This window comes from Phoxinus phoxinus (genome assembly GCF_949152265.1).
Source record: "Phoxinus phoxinus genome assembly, chromosome: 3".
Taxonomy (NCBI): domain Eukaryota; kingdom Metazoa; phylum Chordata; class Actinopteri; order Cypriniformes; family Leuciscidae; genus Phoxinus; species Phoxinus phoxinus.
Genome location: NC_136878.1, coordinates 19481772 through 19497370, shown reverse-complemented (window position 1 = coordinate 19497370; position 15599 = coordinate 19481772). Strand labels below are relative to the sequence as shown.

Genomic DNA, 15599 nt, shown 5'->3' with positions numbered 1-15599 from the left:
ATTCACCTCAATTAAATATTTAGAGACATAATCATGCTGAATCAGGGGAGGAGCTTCCCAACACAATACTACTTCAGAAGGTTAGCGATGCAAAAAGTGTCATGGTATGATATGTTGCAGGGTCATGACATTCATGCAGTGACTCTCCTATGGATCCGCCAAACCCATATTCATGAAACGGCCAGATGGTAAAATGGCTGAAAATTGCTGTTCATCTGATTTGGCAGGGTAAGAGTACATTTGTGATGAAGAATGCCTAAAAAAAGTCAATTTTTAGCGCTTTAGCCCCTGTAATTGGTACTTAAGGACATTTATAAATGAGAAATGCAAGTTTTTCAATAAAAATTAAATGGAATTTTTTTTATTGAAAACATGTTTATGCAGGCAAAATGATCTGGGGATCCACCAAACTCTATCATCATACTGCAAGATTATCTCAGTGTTTTCCACTAGGTCATAAAGGTTTTAAACCTTTCTAATGAACACTTGACATTGTACATAATTATCTCTAGTTAAATGGTCCTGGAAACTTCTGTCCTGAAGTTATGCAAAACAAGAGCTGCATTTTGTTCATACAAAACAGTTAAAACAGCCACAGTGTTATGTGTAACATGTGTTATGAGACATTGCATCAAACTTCCTGATGTCTAACAAAGTTGATTTCTGTAGAAACACAGATGGGTTTTTTGTAACAGTGCCACGCTTACTAACAAAGGCAGTGGCACATCTTTTCATGAAACAAGAAAAAAAGGGTACACAAAGACTCACAGAGTCTTTCACAGGTAACTTGTGGTGGGGAATACCCCCTAATCAAATAATATACAATCAAAACAGGTGCTCATGAGAGAACTTCTTTCCTGTCTTGTGTTGGCAACCTCACTTGACACTTTCACACGAAATATGAAAGTGATCATCGCCTTTTTACCGTCAAATACTGAAGAGATCTGAGAAATGCTTTGAATTGTTTCAGTGGGGGAAAAAACAGTGCATTTCAAAAAGTGTTGCAAGATGCCGTTTTATTGTGGTAAATGCAAATTGCACATTCAATACACCGTAAGTGCATGAAGAGGTTTCTTTTTCCGTTTTAAGGTTAACAGGAGAAACATTCATTCATTTCTTTATTCTGATACATTTTTTGCCCTTTCACAGAGTAAATTCTAGTTTCATTTTTGCAACTACAAAAACGCTTTATGCAAAACAAAACTACATTTGCATAATTCATGCACAATTTATAACTGCTAACACAGCTCAACTTGAGCTCTATGTCTCAAAGTTTGTTATTGCTGAAATATACGTGGCTGCTGATATTGATTAAAGGTCTTTGGTATCCACTAGAAGTTACAGAACATCAATGCATGCTGTCATTATTTGTTTTAGAATATTTTGTATTGTTTATAATGTCATTTTGTTGATGAACACTAGAACACTTCTTGCTGCCCTTGCAAGAACAGGCTGAAACATGCTTATTAGTTGTACATAAACCTGAGTATTTCTATATCCACTGACACAAACAAACCTGTTACATTAGCAATATCTGCTGGTTGATAAGAGTAAATGCAGTTCTTTATTTCAGATTATGGATTCAAGTAGTTTTATTTTATTAGTATTATATGCAGATCACACATAAAAAGAGCGCACACAATATTGCTATTGCTATATCACAGTGTTAATAATATGAATGTTCTATTCAGTATTAATACTGAATTGCGTTTGGTTATAAGCATTCAACATTGCATTTTTATAGGAGGGTCTATACAAGTCAAATAAATAAATAAATAAATGCCTGCATAGTATTAATTGTATTGGACCGTAATTGTGTAATATGTGCATGCAAAGCCAGGAGTTTCAGATACCAAGACACTTTCTTTCTTATTGCTTTTTAACTTCTGTAAAATGCTCACTCTGCGCTTCCAATAAATAGTTCATAGAACTAAAGATCTATCCAAACTATTCTAAACCGGCCTCATCTAATAAAGTGCTTATTTTACTAGAAAGTATACATTTAACCAGCAGTATTTAGACAGAATGTTACTTGCACAATACAGTTGTGTCCATGTTTAAGAAGCGAATGTGCATTGTCGTTTCGATTTCAACTCCTTTGAGAATCTGTTGAGCAGGAAACCAGGAAAAAGAGGTGAAGGCAGGTTATAAAAGTAAGGCAAGTCTTATGAGAACAGACCATACAATGTCTTATGTTTACACATGTTGTATGTGATGATGTTTAATGCAAATACAAAGTAGTGTATTTGCTTAAAAGATAATGCCCATATTGTAAATTAGACAATCTGGCTTGTGCATAAAAATATATAAATTTACAAACCTTCAAAAACTGCTCAAATGTTATTCCTTCAAAGAACTCATCTGGTGCCTGGTAAAACACACACAAACACAGATAGATTAGCAAGAGATGTGTTTGTGTTGTGTGGTTAACTATGCCTGTGAGGGCCAAATGACCTCACTTATATGGTAAATATCTTGACATTTAACATTTTTAAAGGCTTATAAATTGGACAAATCATGCTTGTATTTAAATCTAGTGTTTTGTACAGGTTTTGTGATGGTTAAGGGTCAAGTTCCCCTCCTTAAACTGCCACCTTACCGTGGTGGAGGGGTTTGAGTACCCAAAGGATCCTAGGAGCTATGTTGTCCAGGGCTATATGCCTCTGGTAGGGTCTCCCAAGGCAAACAGGTCCTAGGTGATGGGTCAGACTAAGAGCGGTGCACAAACCCTTTATGAAGAAATTAAAAACTAGGACCGTGACTCTGGCGCAGCCGGGGCCCCACCCTGGAGCCAGGCCCGGGATTGGGGCTCGTATGCGAGCGCCTGGTGGCCGGGCCTCCCCCCATGGGGCCCGGTCGAGCTCAGCCCGAAGGAGCAATGTGGGGACGACCTCCCGTGGGCTCATCACCGGCAGGAGGGACCATAAGGGGCCGGAGCAAAGTGGATCGGCAGGCAGTCGAAGGCGGGGGCTTCGACAACCCGATCCCTGGACACGGAAACTAGCTTTAGGGACATGGAACGTCACCTCGCTGGCGGGGAAGGAGCCTGAGATTGTGCGCGAGGTTGAGAGATACAGACTAGAGATAGTCAGGATGACCTCCATGCACAGCTTGGGCTCTGGAACTACACTCCTTGAGAGAGGATGGACTCTTTACCACTCTGGAGTTGCCCCCCAGCTCAGCCGCCATGTGTTGGAGTTCACCCCGGAGAACGAGAGGGTCGTTTCCCTGTGCCTTCGGGTCAGGGATAGGTCTCTCACTGTCGTGTGTGCCTACGGGCCGAACTGCAGTGCAGAGTACCCGGCCCTCTTGGAGTCTCTGGGAGGGGTGCTGGAAAGTGCTCCGACTGGGGACTCCATTGTTCTACTGGGGGACTTCAACGCCCACGTGGGCAGCGACAGTGACACCTGGAGGGGTGTGACTGGGAGGATCTGATCTGAACCAGAGCGGTGTTCTGTTATTGGACTTTTGTGCTAGTTACAGCTTGTCCATAACAAACACCATGTTCAAGCATAAGGGTGTCCATCAGTGCATGTGGCACCAGGACACCCTAGGCCGGAGGTCGATGATTGATTTTGTGGTCGTTTCATCCGACCTCCGGCCGTATGTATTGGACACTCGGGTGAAGAGAGGGGCGGAGCGGTCAACTGAACACCACCTGGTGGTGAGTTGGATTCAATGGTGGTGGAGGAAGCTGAACAGACTCGGCAGACCCAAACGTACTGTGAGGGTCTGCTGGGAACGTTTGGCAGAGTCTCCTGTTAGTGAGATCTTCAACTTCCACCTCCGGCGGAGCTTCGACTGGATCCCGACTGGACCATGTTCTCCACCTCCATTGTCGACGCAGCTGCTCGGAGCTGTGGCCGACGCTGTGGCTGCTCGGAGCTGAATGCCGTCAAGCTGAAGAAGGAGTCCTATCGGGCCTGGCTGGCTTGTGGGACTCCTGAGGCAGCTGACGGGAGAAACAGTGCGGTTTTCGTCCTGGTCGTGGAACACTTGACCATCTCTATACACTCTCCAGGGTGCTGGAGGGTTCATGTGAGTTTGCCCAACCAATCCACATGTGCTTTGTGGATTTGGAGAAGGCATTCGACTGTGTCCCTCGCGGCGTCCTGTGCAGGGTGCTCTGGGAGTATGGGGTCCGGGGCCCTTTGCTAAGGGTTGTCCGCTCCCTGTACGACCGGAGCAAGAGCTTGGTTCGTATTGCCGGCAGTAAGTCAGACTTGTTCCCGGTGCATGTTGGACTCCGGCAGGGCTGCCCTTTGTCACCGGTTCTGTTTATAATTTTTATGGACAGAATTTTTAGGTGCAGTCAGGGGCTGGAGGGTGTCAGGTTTGGGGACCACACGATTTCCTCTCTGCTTTTTGTGGATGATGTTGTCGTGCTGGCCCCATCAGACCAAGACCTTCAGCATGTGCTGGGACGGTTTGCAGCCGAGTGTGAAGCGGCTGGGATGAGAATCAGCACCTCCAAATCCGAGGCCATGGTTCTCAGTCGGAAAAGGGTGGCTTGCCCACTTCAGGTTGGTGGAGAGTTCCTGCCTCAAGTGGAGGAGTTCAAGTATCTTGGGGTCTTGTTTCATGAGTGAGGGAAGGATGGAACGGGAGATTGGCAAACGGATTGGTGCAGCTTCTGCAGTAATGCGGTAGATGTGCCGGTCTGTCATGGTGAAGAAAGAGCTGAGCTGCAAGGCGAAGCTCTCGATTTACCGGTCAATCTACGTTCTTACTCTAACCTATGGTCATGAGCTGTGAGTCATGACCGAAAGGACAAGATCCCGTATACAGGCGGCCGAAATGAGCTTTCTCCGGAGAGTGGCTGGGCAATCCCTTAGAGATAGGGTGAGGAGCTCGGTCACTCGGGAGGAGCTCAGAGTAGAGCCGCTGCTCCTCCACATCGAGAGGGGCCAGCTGAGGTGGCTCGGGCATCTGTTCCGGATGCCTCATGGACGCCTTCCCGGGAAGGTGTTCCGGGCATGTCCCACCGGGAGGAGACCCCGGGGAAGACCTAGGACATGCTGGAGGGATTATGTCTCCCGGCTGGTCTGGGAACGCCTCGGTGTCCCCCCAGAAGACCTGTAAGAAATGTTTGGGGAGAGGGAAGTCTGGGCATCTCTGCTTAGAGTGCTGCCCCCGCGACCCGGCCCCGGATAAGTGGAAGAAGAAGATGATGATGATGATGATAAAGGGTCAAGTTGTGACATTTAAAACATCATTAATCAGATATAAAAACAATAGAAGTCTATGAGATGTTCTTTCTAATATAGTGAAATATTTGAAGTGGGACAAATTCAAAATATTATAACTCACTCGCTCATTCCCTCACTCACTATATATTTTTTATGTTCTTTGATGTCCCCATATGGAAGATTATTGCTGCCTTCACAAGTTCACATGCTATCGGAATTATCATAAATATGAGTTTCCTGGTTAAAAGTTGGACATAAATGCCCTCTCAAGTCGTATTTACCACTGGAAAGCTCTAAGATAATTTTGATACTCAAGTTTCCGAGATGGGAGGGCCACAAACTTTAAACATTGACATTAAAAAGATTTTCCCAATAAATAAAAAAGAATAAACCTGGTGTCCTCCACGATTTCTGTTTCTTCCGACAACAAAGCACTTGAATGCGACGAGTTCATAATCACGACTTCAGACGTGGGAAGTAGGACATTTTCGATAGGACATGAAAGGCAGCATTAATCCTCTATATGGAGACATCAAAGAAAATATAATATAATATAGTGAGTGAGTGAGTGAGTGAGTGAGTGAGTGAGTGAGTGAGTGAGTGAGTGAGTGAGTGAGTGAGTGAGTGAGTGAGTGAGTGAGTGAGTGAGTGAGTGAGTGAGAACGAACAGGGAAACCTACCATCACAACCATCACAAAACAAGTAGGAACAAATTCAGGTTACAACTTGCATTGATATAATATTGATATGTTATCTGATATACTCCACACACTGTTGTTGATCCAGCCTCTAGTTAACATACCATGGGACCTACTGAGATACTGGCAACCTCCAGCATTGCAGCATCTGCAATGCCCTTAGCTGTCTCCATCCCAAGAGCTCCACTACGGGACAGCAACTCCTCGACTACCTATAGAGAGACCACAACACTGCTGATAATCTTTGAAGATAATCATGAACTACACACACACACACACACAGTAAATGCTTTACTCAGATGGATTGAATTACACAAACATGAGTAATTTCTTACATGTCTGTATTCCTCCAGTGTTATTGTTCCATCATTGTCTGTGTCATGCATGTTGAACAGAACTACAGTATCAAGAAAGAGACAGTAATGTTTCACTAGTATTGTGAATTCATAGCTCAGTTCACTGGTACTTTATCTCAGCATGTTCTTACAGCGCAGTTTGGCTCTTCTCATTTCTTCTCTCTGCTCCTCTGTGATATGATGGGTCGGTGCTCTGAAGTACGACATGACAGTAAGGAATTCCTCAAAATCAATTTCTTGCGCAGATCCCACATCATCTTTCTGGAAATTCCTGTGTAGAACAAGCAAGTATAGTAAAATGTTATTGCTCCATATCAGCTTTGTGGAGCCCTGAATGTTAAACTTCACTATTAACCTTCAAGTTTGTGGTTGTCAGATCAATTTGACCGAAAGGACTTGGAAACAATAGAAGACACTATTCTAACAATCTCAAAGCTTGCAAATTGTTTTTTACTTTAAATATTTGTTTTCTAAATTAAATAAATAATGTGTTCAATCTCTCTATCATAATTAGAGATGTAAGTAACAATAAAAAATATCAAAAATCAAACAGAACAAAACAAATTTCTTAAGCCACAAAAGCCACCTTCTCAAATGATGCTAGCCAAATAGTGAATAAACAACCACACAGTGCAAAAATACTTCTTTACTATAAAGGTGTAGTTCCACATCTCTTATGAAAGAAGACATGCCGTTGATATTTGTGAGTTTGAAACTTAAAAAAAAAAAAACTTAAAAAATGTGACCTAGTATTCAAATGCATTATCACATTTGTGAAGCTGTGGGGGATAATATCAAGCCTCAAATAACTATTATCACTACAAATATCAAACATATACACTGTATATAAACAATTACAAACCTTTTATCAAAGAAAGCCTCTATAATCTGGGACCGAATTGGGTTGCTTTCCAAATCTTGGATTGTTTTAAAGTCATCTCTCCTTTAAATGAGAACACAAAACAATTAAGTCTGACACATAAAAGGCCAGCATTATGGTTGGCTGTATAACCAAACTAAACCACCCAAGCAGACCTATTAATCAAGCATAACACTAGTTCTGTCATGACAACTCTCGAAGTGTTTGGCATGGTAATGGATATGACCTTGGCCTTGGCCTTGGCGGAATAGATCTGCTACGCTGCTACTGCTGTAAAAGGTCACACACATGAATTACCCATAGCAGATCTATACAGGTGGAGCTGGGGAAGTTGAAGGTTTCTGTAAGCGCCCTGCAACTGCTACAGCAAATGCTAACCAAGTATTTGAAGGTTGAGCAGCGAGCTCATTAGCTACTGATACAGAATTAACCAATCAGCTGTGCCCTACAGAGAATGATGGGATTGCAAGCAAGCAAATTGAGATCAGCCTGTGCCATCTAGAGTTGCAAACCTTTACATTTTTTCTAATAGTAAGTACCAGCAAACTGGTTTGATTTGATTGATTCTTGAAAGACATTCTGTTGCAACACTCAAGCTGGAAACATTCTGCAGAATCATCTCCCAAACAAAACAACACTTGTAGATTACCGTAATGTTTCCTCGTTCTGACTGAGCTGCTTAAAACGATTGTGGAGGATTCCGATCTGCTCCAGTGAAACTGAGAGAGAATGAAAAGAATGGAGGTGCTCATCAAACAGAGGACTCACTGCACAATGCACTATGTGTGAAGTGAAACACAACTGCTATTAAATGCCTCACAGTGACATTTGTAACTGAATTATGAATGATCATGAGTCATGCAGTAACCTTAAAAAGGATCGGTCAACCAAAAATACAAAATTATGTCATTATTTACTCACCGTCATGTTGCTCCAAACCCTTATGACTTTATTTCTTCTGTAGAACACAGAAGGTGATGTTAGAGACTGACCACCAGTCATTGTTCACTTACATGGAACAAAATGAAACTGAGTGAGGCTTGAGGCTGTCATTCTGCCAAACACCTGTCATGTGGGTTTGGAACAACATGAATGCCTATGATGGGGGTGAATCATCACATTTTTAGGATACACACTGTAGGCATTCTTTATTTTTGTTTCCTTGTGGGTCTGTAGGACAGAGGTATCAACTAAGCATAAATAACCACTTGTGAAACCAGATGCACAATCTGCATGTTGTCATCCTTTGTCTAATTATGAATGCTAATTACCACAGGTCCATATTAGGGTTTTTTTTTTATTCAAAAAAAAGGGCTAAATATTCCAATAAGTACATACGCAGTAGGCTACAATCATGCAGTTTATTACACCACTTCAGTGTGTAAGTTGTGAAAAGAAGACATTTCCGATGTGTCACTACATAAATTCTCACTTTACTTTTCCTGAGTAAATGGTGCTGCGTTTGTCAAATATTACATTACAATAAGTAACGTAATGGGATATGAATGACATTAAACCCTTCGTAATAGTTATACTCACAGCCTGTCTTCTGTGATAGGGTTCGATATTGATGGTTATCCGGCAAAGACTGAAAGCTCCCCATCACGATAGTGATCCTACACCAAGCGTATGAAGTCTGTTCCTCGATCTTCCGGTGGTTTAGGTTTCACTCGTACAGCCGTGTTTGCCTTGCAGAACAAACGCATGCAAATTGCATTGTGCCTTGTGAGAATGAGAACATGTCCCCAGGGTCCTAAAGCCGCATAAACATCCTCCGCAGGAACTACTGTTCGAAGAATTCACGCCTACGATGATAATCCAGTTTGTAAACCTTTATCACACCCCAGCAGATATTAAAATATGATCAAATGTGTCTACACAATGAATGAAGACTGAATTGAACGCCACCTCGGCCACGTTCATTCATTATACATGTAACCGTGACAGCAGCAGTAGCCTACCCACATGGAAAGAACCTATATAAACATATATGTTTTAATATAGGTTTTGATATAGGTTTTTAATATATGTGACATATATAAAATTGGCCGTTTTCCTATATTATATGTACATATATGCACATATATGTACATATATGTATACATATATGTGCATATATATATGTACACATATATGCACATATATGTGTACATGTATGCACATATGTGTACATATATACGTGCATATATGTACCTATATAGGTACATATATGCACGTATATGTGTGCATATATGCACATATAGGTGAACATATACGTGCATATATGCACACATATATACGTGCATATATGTACCTATATAGTACGTATATATGTGTGCATATATGCATGTATATGTTCACCTATATGCACCTATACATTTACCTATATATTAGTAAAATTATTAATGTATATTAAGTGCATATATGCACCTATGTTTACCTATATATTAGTAAAATTATGAAAATCCATAGCTACTAGGCAACATAAATAAAAGCCCAAAATGTAGAAATTTACATTATTTATTTACTTAAAATAGTACAAGAACAAAAATAAGTAAAAAAAACAACAGAAAAAATGTTTTATCTTGTTGATCTTCTCAGCTCCGTGAGCTTCGAATTGATAGATGTGCCCATCTGCCCTCGGCTGGCTGCCGGCCACTTCTTCAATGTAGCATCTAGAAAAGACAAAAATAATAAGACAGTATAATAATAATAATAATATAGTGCTTCATCAGGAACCCAAAGTGCTTACAGTACAGCTGTGATTGGACACATATTTTGGATAAAGGGCTGATCATAATAAAAAATGCGTCATGTAAACACATCAATTGGAAGATTCTGATTGGATTCTGCTAAATCTGAAAGAAACTCAGATTGAAAACATCACCCACATTTTCCTGCTAGGTTTACTCGAAGAGCAATAGGATATGCATTAAAATCAAGCAAATCATTACCGGAATAGACTAAATAAGGCACAAACAAAGGACAGAGGGGATTAAGGGTGAAGGAGGGGTGAATATGATTATTTATGATTATTTATGAACACTTCAGATGACAACAATATGCCGTGAGGTTATTTGCAACACTATATGTTCTACAAAATATAGGACTACACACCTTACAGCGCAATATCCCAGAAATGTGGCTTTAGAAGAGGAAAGGTAGGATCAAGAAGTGAGCAAGCGATGAATTAGTATTATAGGTGCCAAGCAGATACAGTAACAATACAAGTAGGCTATTGTTAAAGTGGTGAAATTATAAAGTCTTAAAAGTTTTGTTTTCCCTTCTCAACGCATTATGCATTTACTCACCAAATAATGGCTGCCTTTTTAATTTGGTCAAGGGCGACCAGCTGCTCCCCATCTCCTCTGGTTGGCTTCCCACCTTAAAGTAATATTTCAAAATTATTATGAAAGGGGGTAAAATGAAGGTGGAGAAAGCAAGAGTTTTTTTTACATACACACACATCACATTTTCTTGAGGTGCAAGGAAATACAAAAATTCCAAGTAAAAAAGCGATGGTATGCCGGCACACAAACATAATTTATTCCACAGAATATGACTGACATGACAAGGACAGAAAAGATTAGGAACATGTTGTTTTGTACCGTTCAGGTTGATTTTCAGCAAAGTCTCCAAATCAAAGGTGCCCAGCAGCAGATTCCACACCATGGCAGTAGCAGATGTGGCAAGGCTTTCCACTTCTGCCTGGCAACACCCCAGAGCCCTTTATAACTTCAATCTGAAAAATAATTTCACATCACAATATTAATTTATTGGCAACTTTTAGAAAAATGTTCATGTTTCATATTGATTCTTATGTTTAGCTTCCCAATAGTTAATAGGTTTTTTTTATGTATAAATGCAAATGAATAATATGTATAAATGCAGATAAACGATAAAGATATGAAACAAATTAAAGGGATAGTTCACTTTGAAATTAAATGTTGGTATGTTTTAGCTTACCTCAAGGGCATCCAAGATGTAGGTGTCTTTGTTTCCGCAGTAGTTTCAATTTTGATATTTGTCTGTCAGTCATATAATGCAGGTCTATCTATGGTCACCTCCTCAAAGAGCATGCACAGAGAAGTACAAAGTAAACACAGAGTAAACAATTCCCCATCGTAAGTACACATCGATGGCCTAAGACAGGAAACGAGCGGTTTGTGTGAGAAAACGAACAGTATTTATATCGTGTTTAACGTTAACGTTACCTCTTGTAAGTTAGACAACCGTCCAAGTGATCTGAGGGCGCGTCACACACACCAGGAAGCGCGCGCGCCCTCAGATCACTTGGACGGTTGTGTACAAGAGGTAAACACGATATAAATACTGTTCGTTTTCTCACACAGACCGCTTTAATAAAAATTAGGAATAAGATTACTTACGATTGATGATAATGTCTTTCAGAAGGTTAGAAGGCGGCCTTTTCGCCATTCCACCAGCTTCTCAGTTTTTTTCAGTCCTTTCAAGAAAAATTCCGGACACAGTCGATTGCCAAAATACTATGGGATCCTGTATCCTCACCCTCAGTCCATTCAAGTAGGACATAACGGAACTCCAACGCTGATATCGCCATTTTTACTCCCAGCCGCTATCTTTCTTTCGGCGCGAAATAGCCAGGGGGGCAGTGTTCCGAAAGATATTGAAGCCGACCTGGGCGCCGCCATTGGCTAGCGGACCCCCACCTGCTGTTAGCATTCCATTGACTCCCATTCATTTTGGCGTCACTTTGACAGCGAATAACTTTACATCTGAGGCGTTTAAAGACACCGTTTGTCCATTGTTTATTTCTAAAGAAACACGAAAATGTATAAAAGGCTCCATTACCTTGTATCTTACGTTATGGCCCCGTAGAAGCAGTTTTTGTAAAAACAGGCTAACGATTGCGTCATACCCGCGCGACTCTGTCGCACAAGTCGAAAAATTACCGTATGGACAGGCAGAGAAGCTCGCAAGCAATCGGGAGGACGTGGAGGCATAAAGTCAAGGGAGAAGCCCATAGAGAGTGATAAAGTTGCTCCCGTTGCTAGCTCATGGACAGCAAATACCCACGCTCTCCGTCTCTGCGAGATTCGGAAGGGAATGATTCAGATTTCTCTCGGCACAGCTACTAGAAGACCTACAGGTTGCTCACGTCACATCTACGTCGTCAAGCTCAGTTTGAGCCTGCGCAGTTCGCCTTGCGATCAGGAAGTAAGTGCTTCTAATTGACTTCACTGCTCTCCGTTGAAACCTATGGGGTCGCTGTGTCCAGTTTATATACTGTCTATGGAAATAGCGCGCTGGGCCACATGCGGATGACGTCATCAACTGCGCGACGCTGTAGCGCCAATCGGTGGAGAAATGCTGGCCAGTATAAATAAATAACGTTGAGGAAATAAGACGCAATTAAAGAAAAGCAATAGATATGGATCCAGTACGTTACAAAATGTACCTTTGACTTGAAATTGGAAAAAAGGCTTGGTTGACAAAATAAAAAAACCACATTTCCTTCTTTTCCACATAGACTTTCTTCTTCTGTTGTTTATATGGCGGTTGGCAAACCAACTAAAGGTGCATTTCCGCCACCTACTGGGTTGGAGTATGGAGCACTACTTGGTACACTTTAGGAAGATAATTTTTTTTAATATATTTTTATTTTCCACTATCTTAGAAAGAATTGACCTTGTAAATGTTTCAAAATGTGCGGACATCATAGCTTTCCATCTCTTCTCACTTAATTGCCATAATAAAATTCCATAACATGCCAATTACATGTGATACCAATTTCACGTGTTCGCTAAGTTACACAAGTTCTTGCATTTAAAAAAAAAGAAGTTAGTTCTTAGTTATTGCCTTGATAAAAGACATTTTCATATCTTGCCAAAGAGCTACAAAATGACCAGATCCTGCCATGAGCTATATAGGAGACATATCTTTTATGTACATATAGGGCTTATATGTGGATATAAAGAAGCAATACAGGAGACCTATATGGCCTGTATATGCACATATATGCACCTCAATTTTGCCTATACGTGGCATATACGCATATATGCAGCATATATATTATCATATATGTGCATATATGCTGTATATATGCAGCATATATGTGCATTTAAACTGCATATAGGTTTCATATATGTGCATATATGCAGCATATATGTGCATTTAAACTGCATATAGGTTTCATATATGTGCATATATGCAGCATATATGTGCATTTAAACTGCATATAGGTTTCATATATGTGCATATATGCTGTATATGTGCAGCATATATGTACATATAAACTGCATATAGGTTTCATATATGCGCATATATCCTCATATAGGTTTTTTCCATGTGGGTACAGCTCTTTCTGGGAAACAGAATTGAAACACTGCATTTCTGAGAAGACCAAAAGCAACCTTTGACAAATTGGCGAGATTTGTTCTGTCACGTCAAACATTAATTGTTGCACTATAAGTATTTTTGCCCTATATAGCGTCTTCAGCCTTTCCTTGGAAAATAAACACAAGCCCACTGACGATGATATTATTTTTATTGAGCCGCAGGAATTTATGCACAAAAACAAACAAGATAAGCTTGGCAAAGGTTTTTTACATTTATTTTACATTTATTTATTTAAAAGGAGAAGCATTCCGATGTAATTTGCTAATTTATTGACTCTGAATTAAAGAAGTCTTTAACTATCACTTCAAGCATACCTGAAAAGCAGCAGTAGGTGCATTGCTAAATCTATTTATTTGTAATGTATTAATCCACCACACGATGGCAGTAAAGATTAATCAGATGACAATCAACCCATTCAAAATGTTTCCCGTATTTTCTTCACTTTGCAAGCACATGATGTAGTCATGTCATATATGACAATATAATTGGAAATAATGAAGATATGACTTTGAATAAACCAATCAGGCGTAGGCTAAGGAGTAGCCTACTTGTAAGACTTAGATTTTGAGAGAGAAATTGATTTATTGTGATTTATCAAATGTATTTTTTTTTTGTTACGTTTCAGTATAAACTAACAATTCTGAGATCAGCTAATTGTAAAGGCATTTAGTTTTTCTATAAATAAACATCTATTTTTAGACATTATAGACCATTTCTTTTCATTGTTGCACAAGCCTCAATAGGCTTGAAAATAAAGCTGACAGTTTGACCCAATTCAGATCCAAAACTTTGAAGAAACTTCAATTCAGCAGAGGACCACTTGCCTTGACCTAGTTTAGAAGAGCTGTACATTTATGTCCACTTGAGAGAGAGCACACCAACAGCAAAAAAAAAAAAAAAAAAAAAAAAAAAAAAAGGTGGTTGTCTTTTTTTCTGTCTTTAGAGCTACTTTATCAGGTGCACTGGAGTTAAATAAGCCAAGCGCTGGCCATTATGGTCTCGGCTTATCTTTATGTCCATCATTTACATAACATTAATTATGGGCCTTAAATAGCCTGTATTTTTCCATTTTTAAATGTCCGGATAAACCCTATAGTTTTTGGAATAGATCATATAGCTCTAGGAAGAATGCAGTCACATTTCCTGAGGAAAATTTGTCATTGACGTGCTGAATATTTTTGCAGGAAAAAAAACTATATTTTTCACATAACACCTATGACCTGGCAAGTCTAATGTATCATCTTTATTTGTTGAATAATTCTGGTACAATTTTCTGGGGCTTTCATTGTGATATTCCCACAGTGACACTCCACAGAGAAACACTTCTCTTTATAGTTCAGTGCTGAATTTAAAAATGCAAATATTGATTGATTGACTACAAAGAACAAGTTTATCAGAGTTAAATTAAATTACTTCAGTCATGTAAAAAAACACCTTGCTTGAACAACCAATGGAATTACATTGCATAATTGATTATAATGTAATTTAGCTATTATGAAACATCTCAATCGCCATTATGAGCAAAGTATAAATACAATTGTTCACACACTAGTACATTTAGTGTACAAGATATGTGCTGCACAATGATTCATAAAGTATTAAACAATGTAAATGCAAAACATTAATTCAATTTTAGTGCAAGCTGAAAGATTAGTCACAGTGATTTATTTCAATATAACTGGTGATGCAAGATAATGACGAGAATCATATTCTGATGTCACAAATTCAAGTACAAATGCCTTGGTAGATTTGAATCTCATTGCTTTAAAATCACAAGAAACTTTTGGTCATGCATTAGTTCCATATGCATAAGTCAAGTCACCTTTATTTATATAGCGCTTTATACAATACAGGTAGTTTCAAAGCAGCTTCAGAGTAATAAACAAGAAAATAACAATCAATGATTTAAACTTCATCAAATAGAAGATGAAATAAAAATCCTGCTGTAAAGCAACTCTACAGAAGACTCCAGAAGACCTTTATATGAAGCTGTATACCAAAAATAAAAGGTTTTGCCTGTGTACCATGAAAACAGGTCCTTTTCTCTGTTTGCCTTAGTGCTTTCAATAACTTTTCACAATTAAACCATAGCTGTTCCCCCCACATAATATTTTGCCTT

At 39.6% G+C, this 15599-nt stretch overlaps 1 protein-coding gene and 1 long non-coding RNA gene across 2 annotated transcripts; both read right to left on the bottom strand.

Annotated features, from left to right (window-relative positions):
- Positions 1–336: 336 nt before the first annotated feature.
- tescb (tescalcin b) lies at positions 337–9084 on the bottom strand. Its single transcript, XM_079607472.1, has 8 exons — positions 8663–9084; positions 7773–7842; positions 7106–7186; positions 6375–6514; positions 6223–6284; positions 5992–6099; positions 2321–2368; positions 337–2106 (listed from the first exon to the last, which is right to left on the bottom strand). The coding sequence occupies exons 1-8, from the start codon at positions 8724–8726 to the stop codon at positions 2029–2031; spliced, it is 651 nt and encodes a 216-aa protein (XP_079463598.1). The 5' UTR covers positions 8727–9084; the 3' UTR covers positions 337–2028.
- Positions 9085–9630: 546 nt separating this feature from the next.
- Positions 9631–11725, bottom strand: LOC306995682. Its single transcript, XR_013796914.1, has 5 exons — positions 11491–11725; positions 11069–11169; positions 10711–10844; positions 10414–10486; positions 9631–9777 (listed from the first exon to the last, which is right to left on the bottom strand). It is a non-coding gene; the product is annotated as an uncharacterized lncRNA (long non-coding RNA).
- Positions 11726–15599: the final 3874 nt, after the last annotated feature.

What these genes read in the sequence shown, in the direction of transcription:
- tescb (XM_079607472.1), bottom strand. Translation starts at nt 8,726, where the DNA reads ATGGGGAGCTTTCAGTCTTTGCCGGATAACCATCAATATCGAACCCTA. An exon ending in CCTATCACAGAAGACAGGCT is followed by an intron (nt 7,843 to 8,662) that starts GTGAGTATAACT and finishes ATTCTCTCTCAG; the next exon opens with TTTCACTGGAGCAGATCGGA. An exon ending in GAGAAGAGCCAAACTGCGCT is followed by an intron (nt 6,285 to 6,374) that starts GTAAGAACATGC and finishes TTGATACTGTAG; the next exon opens with TTCTGTTCAACATGCATGAC.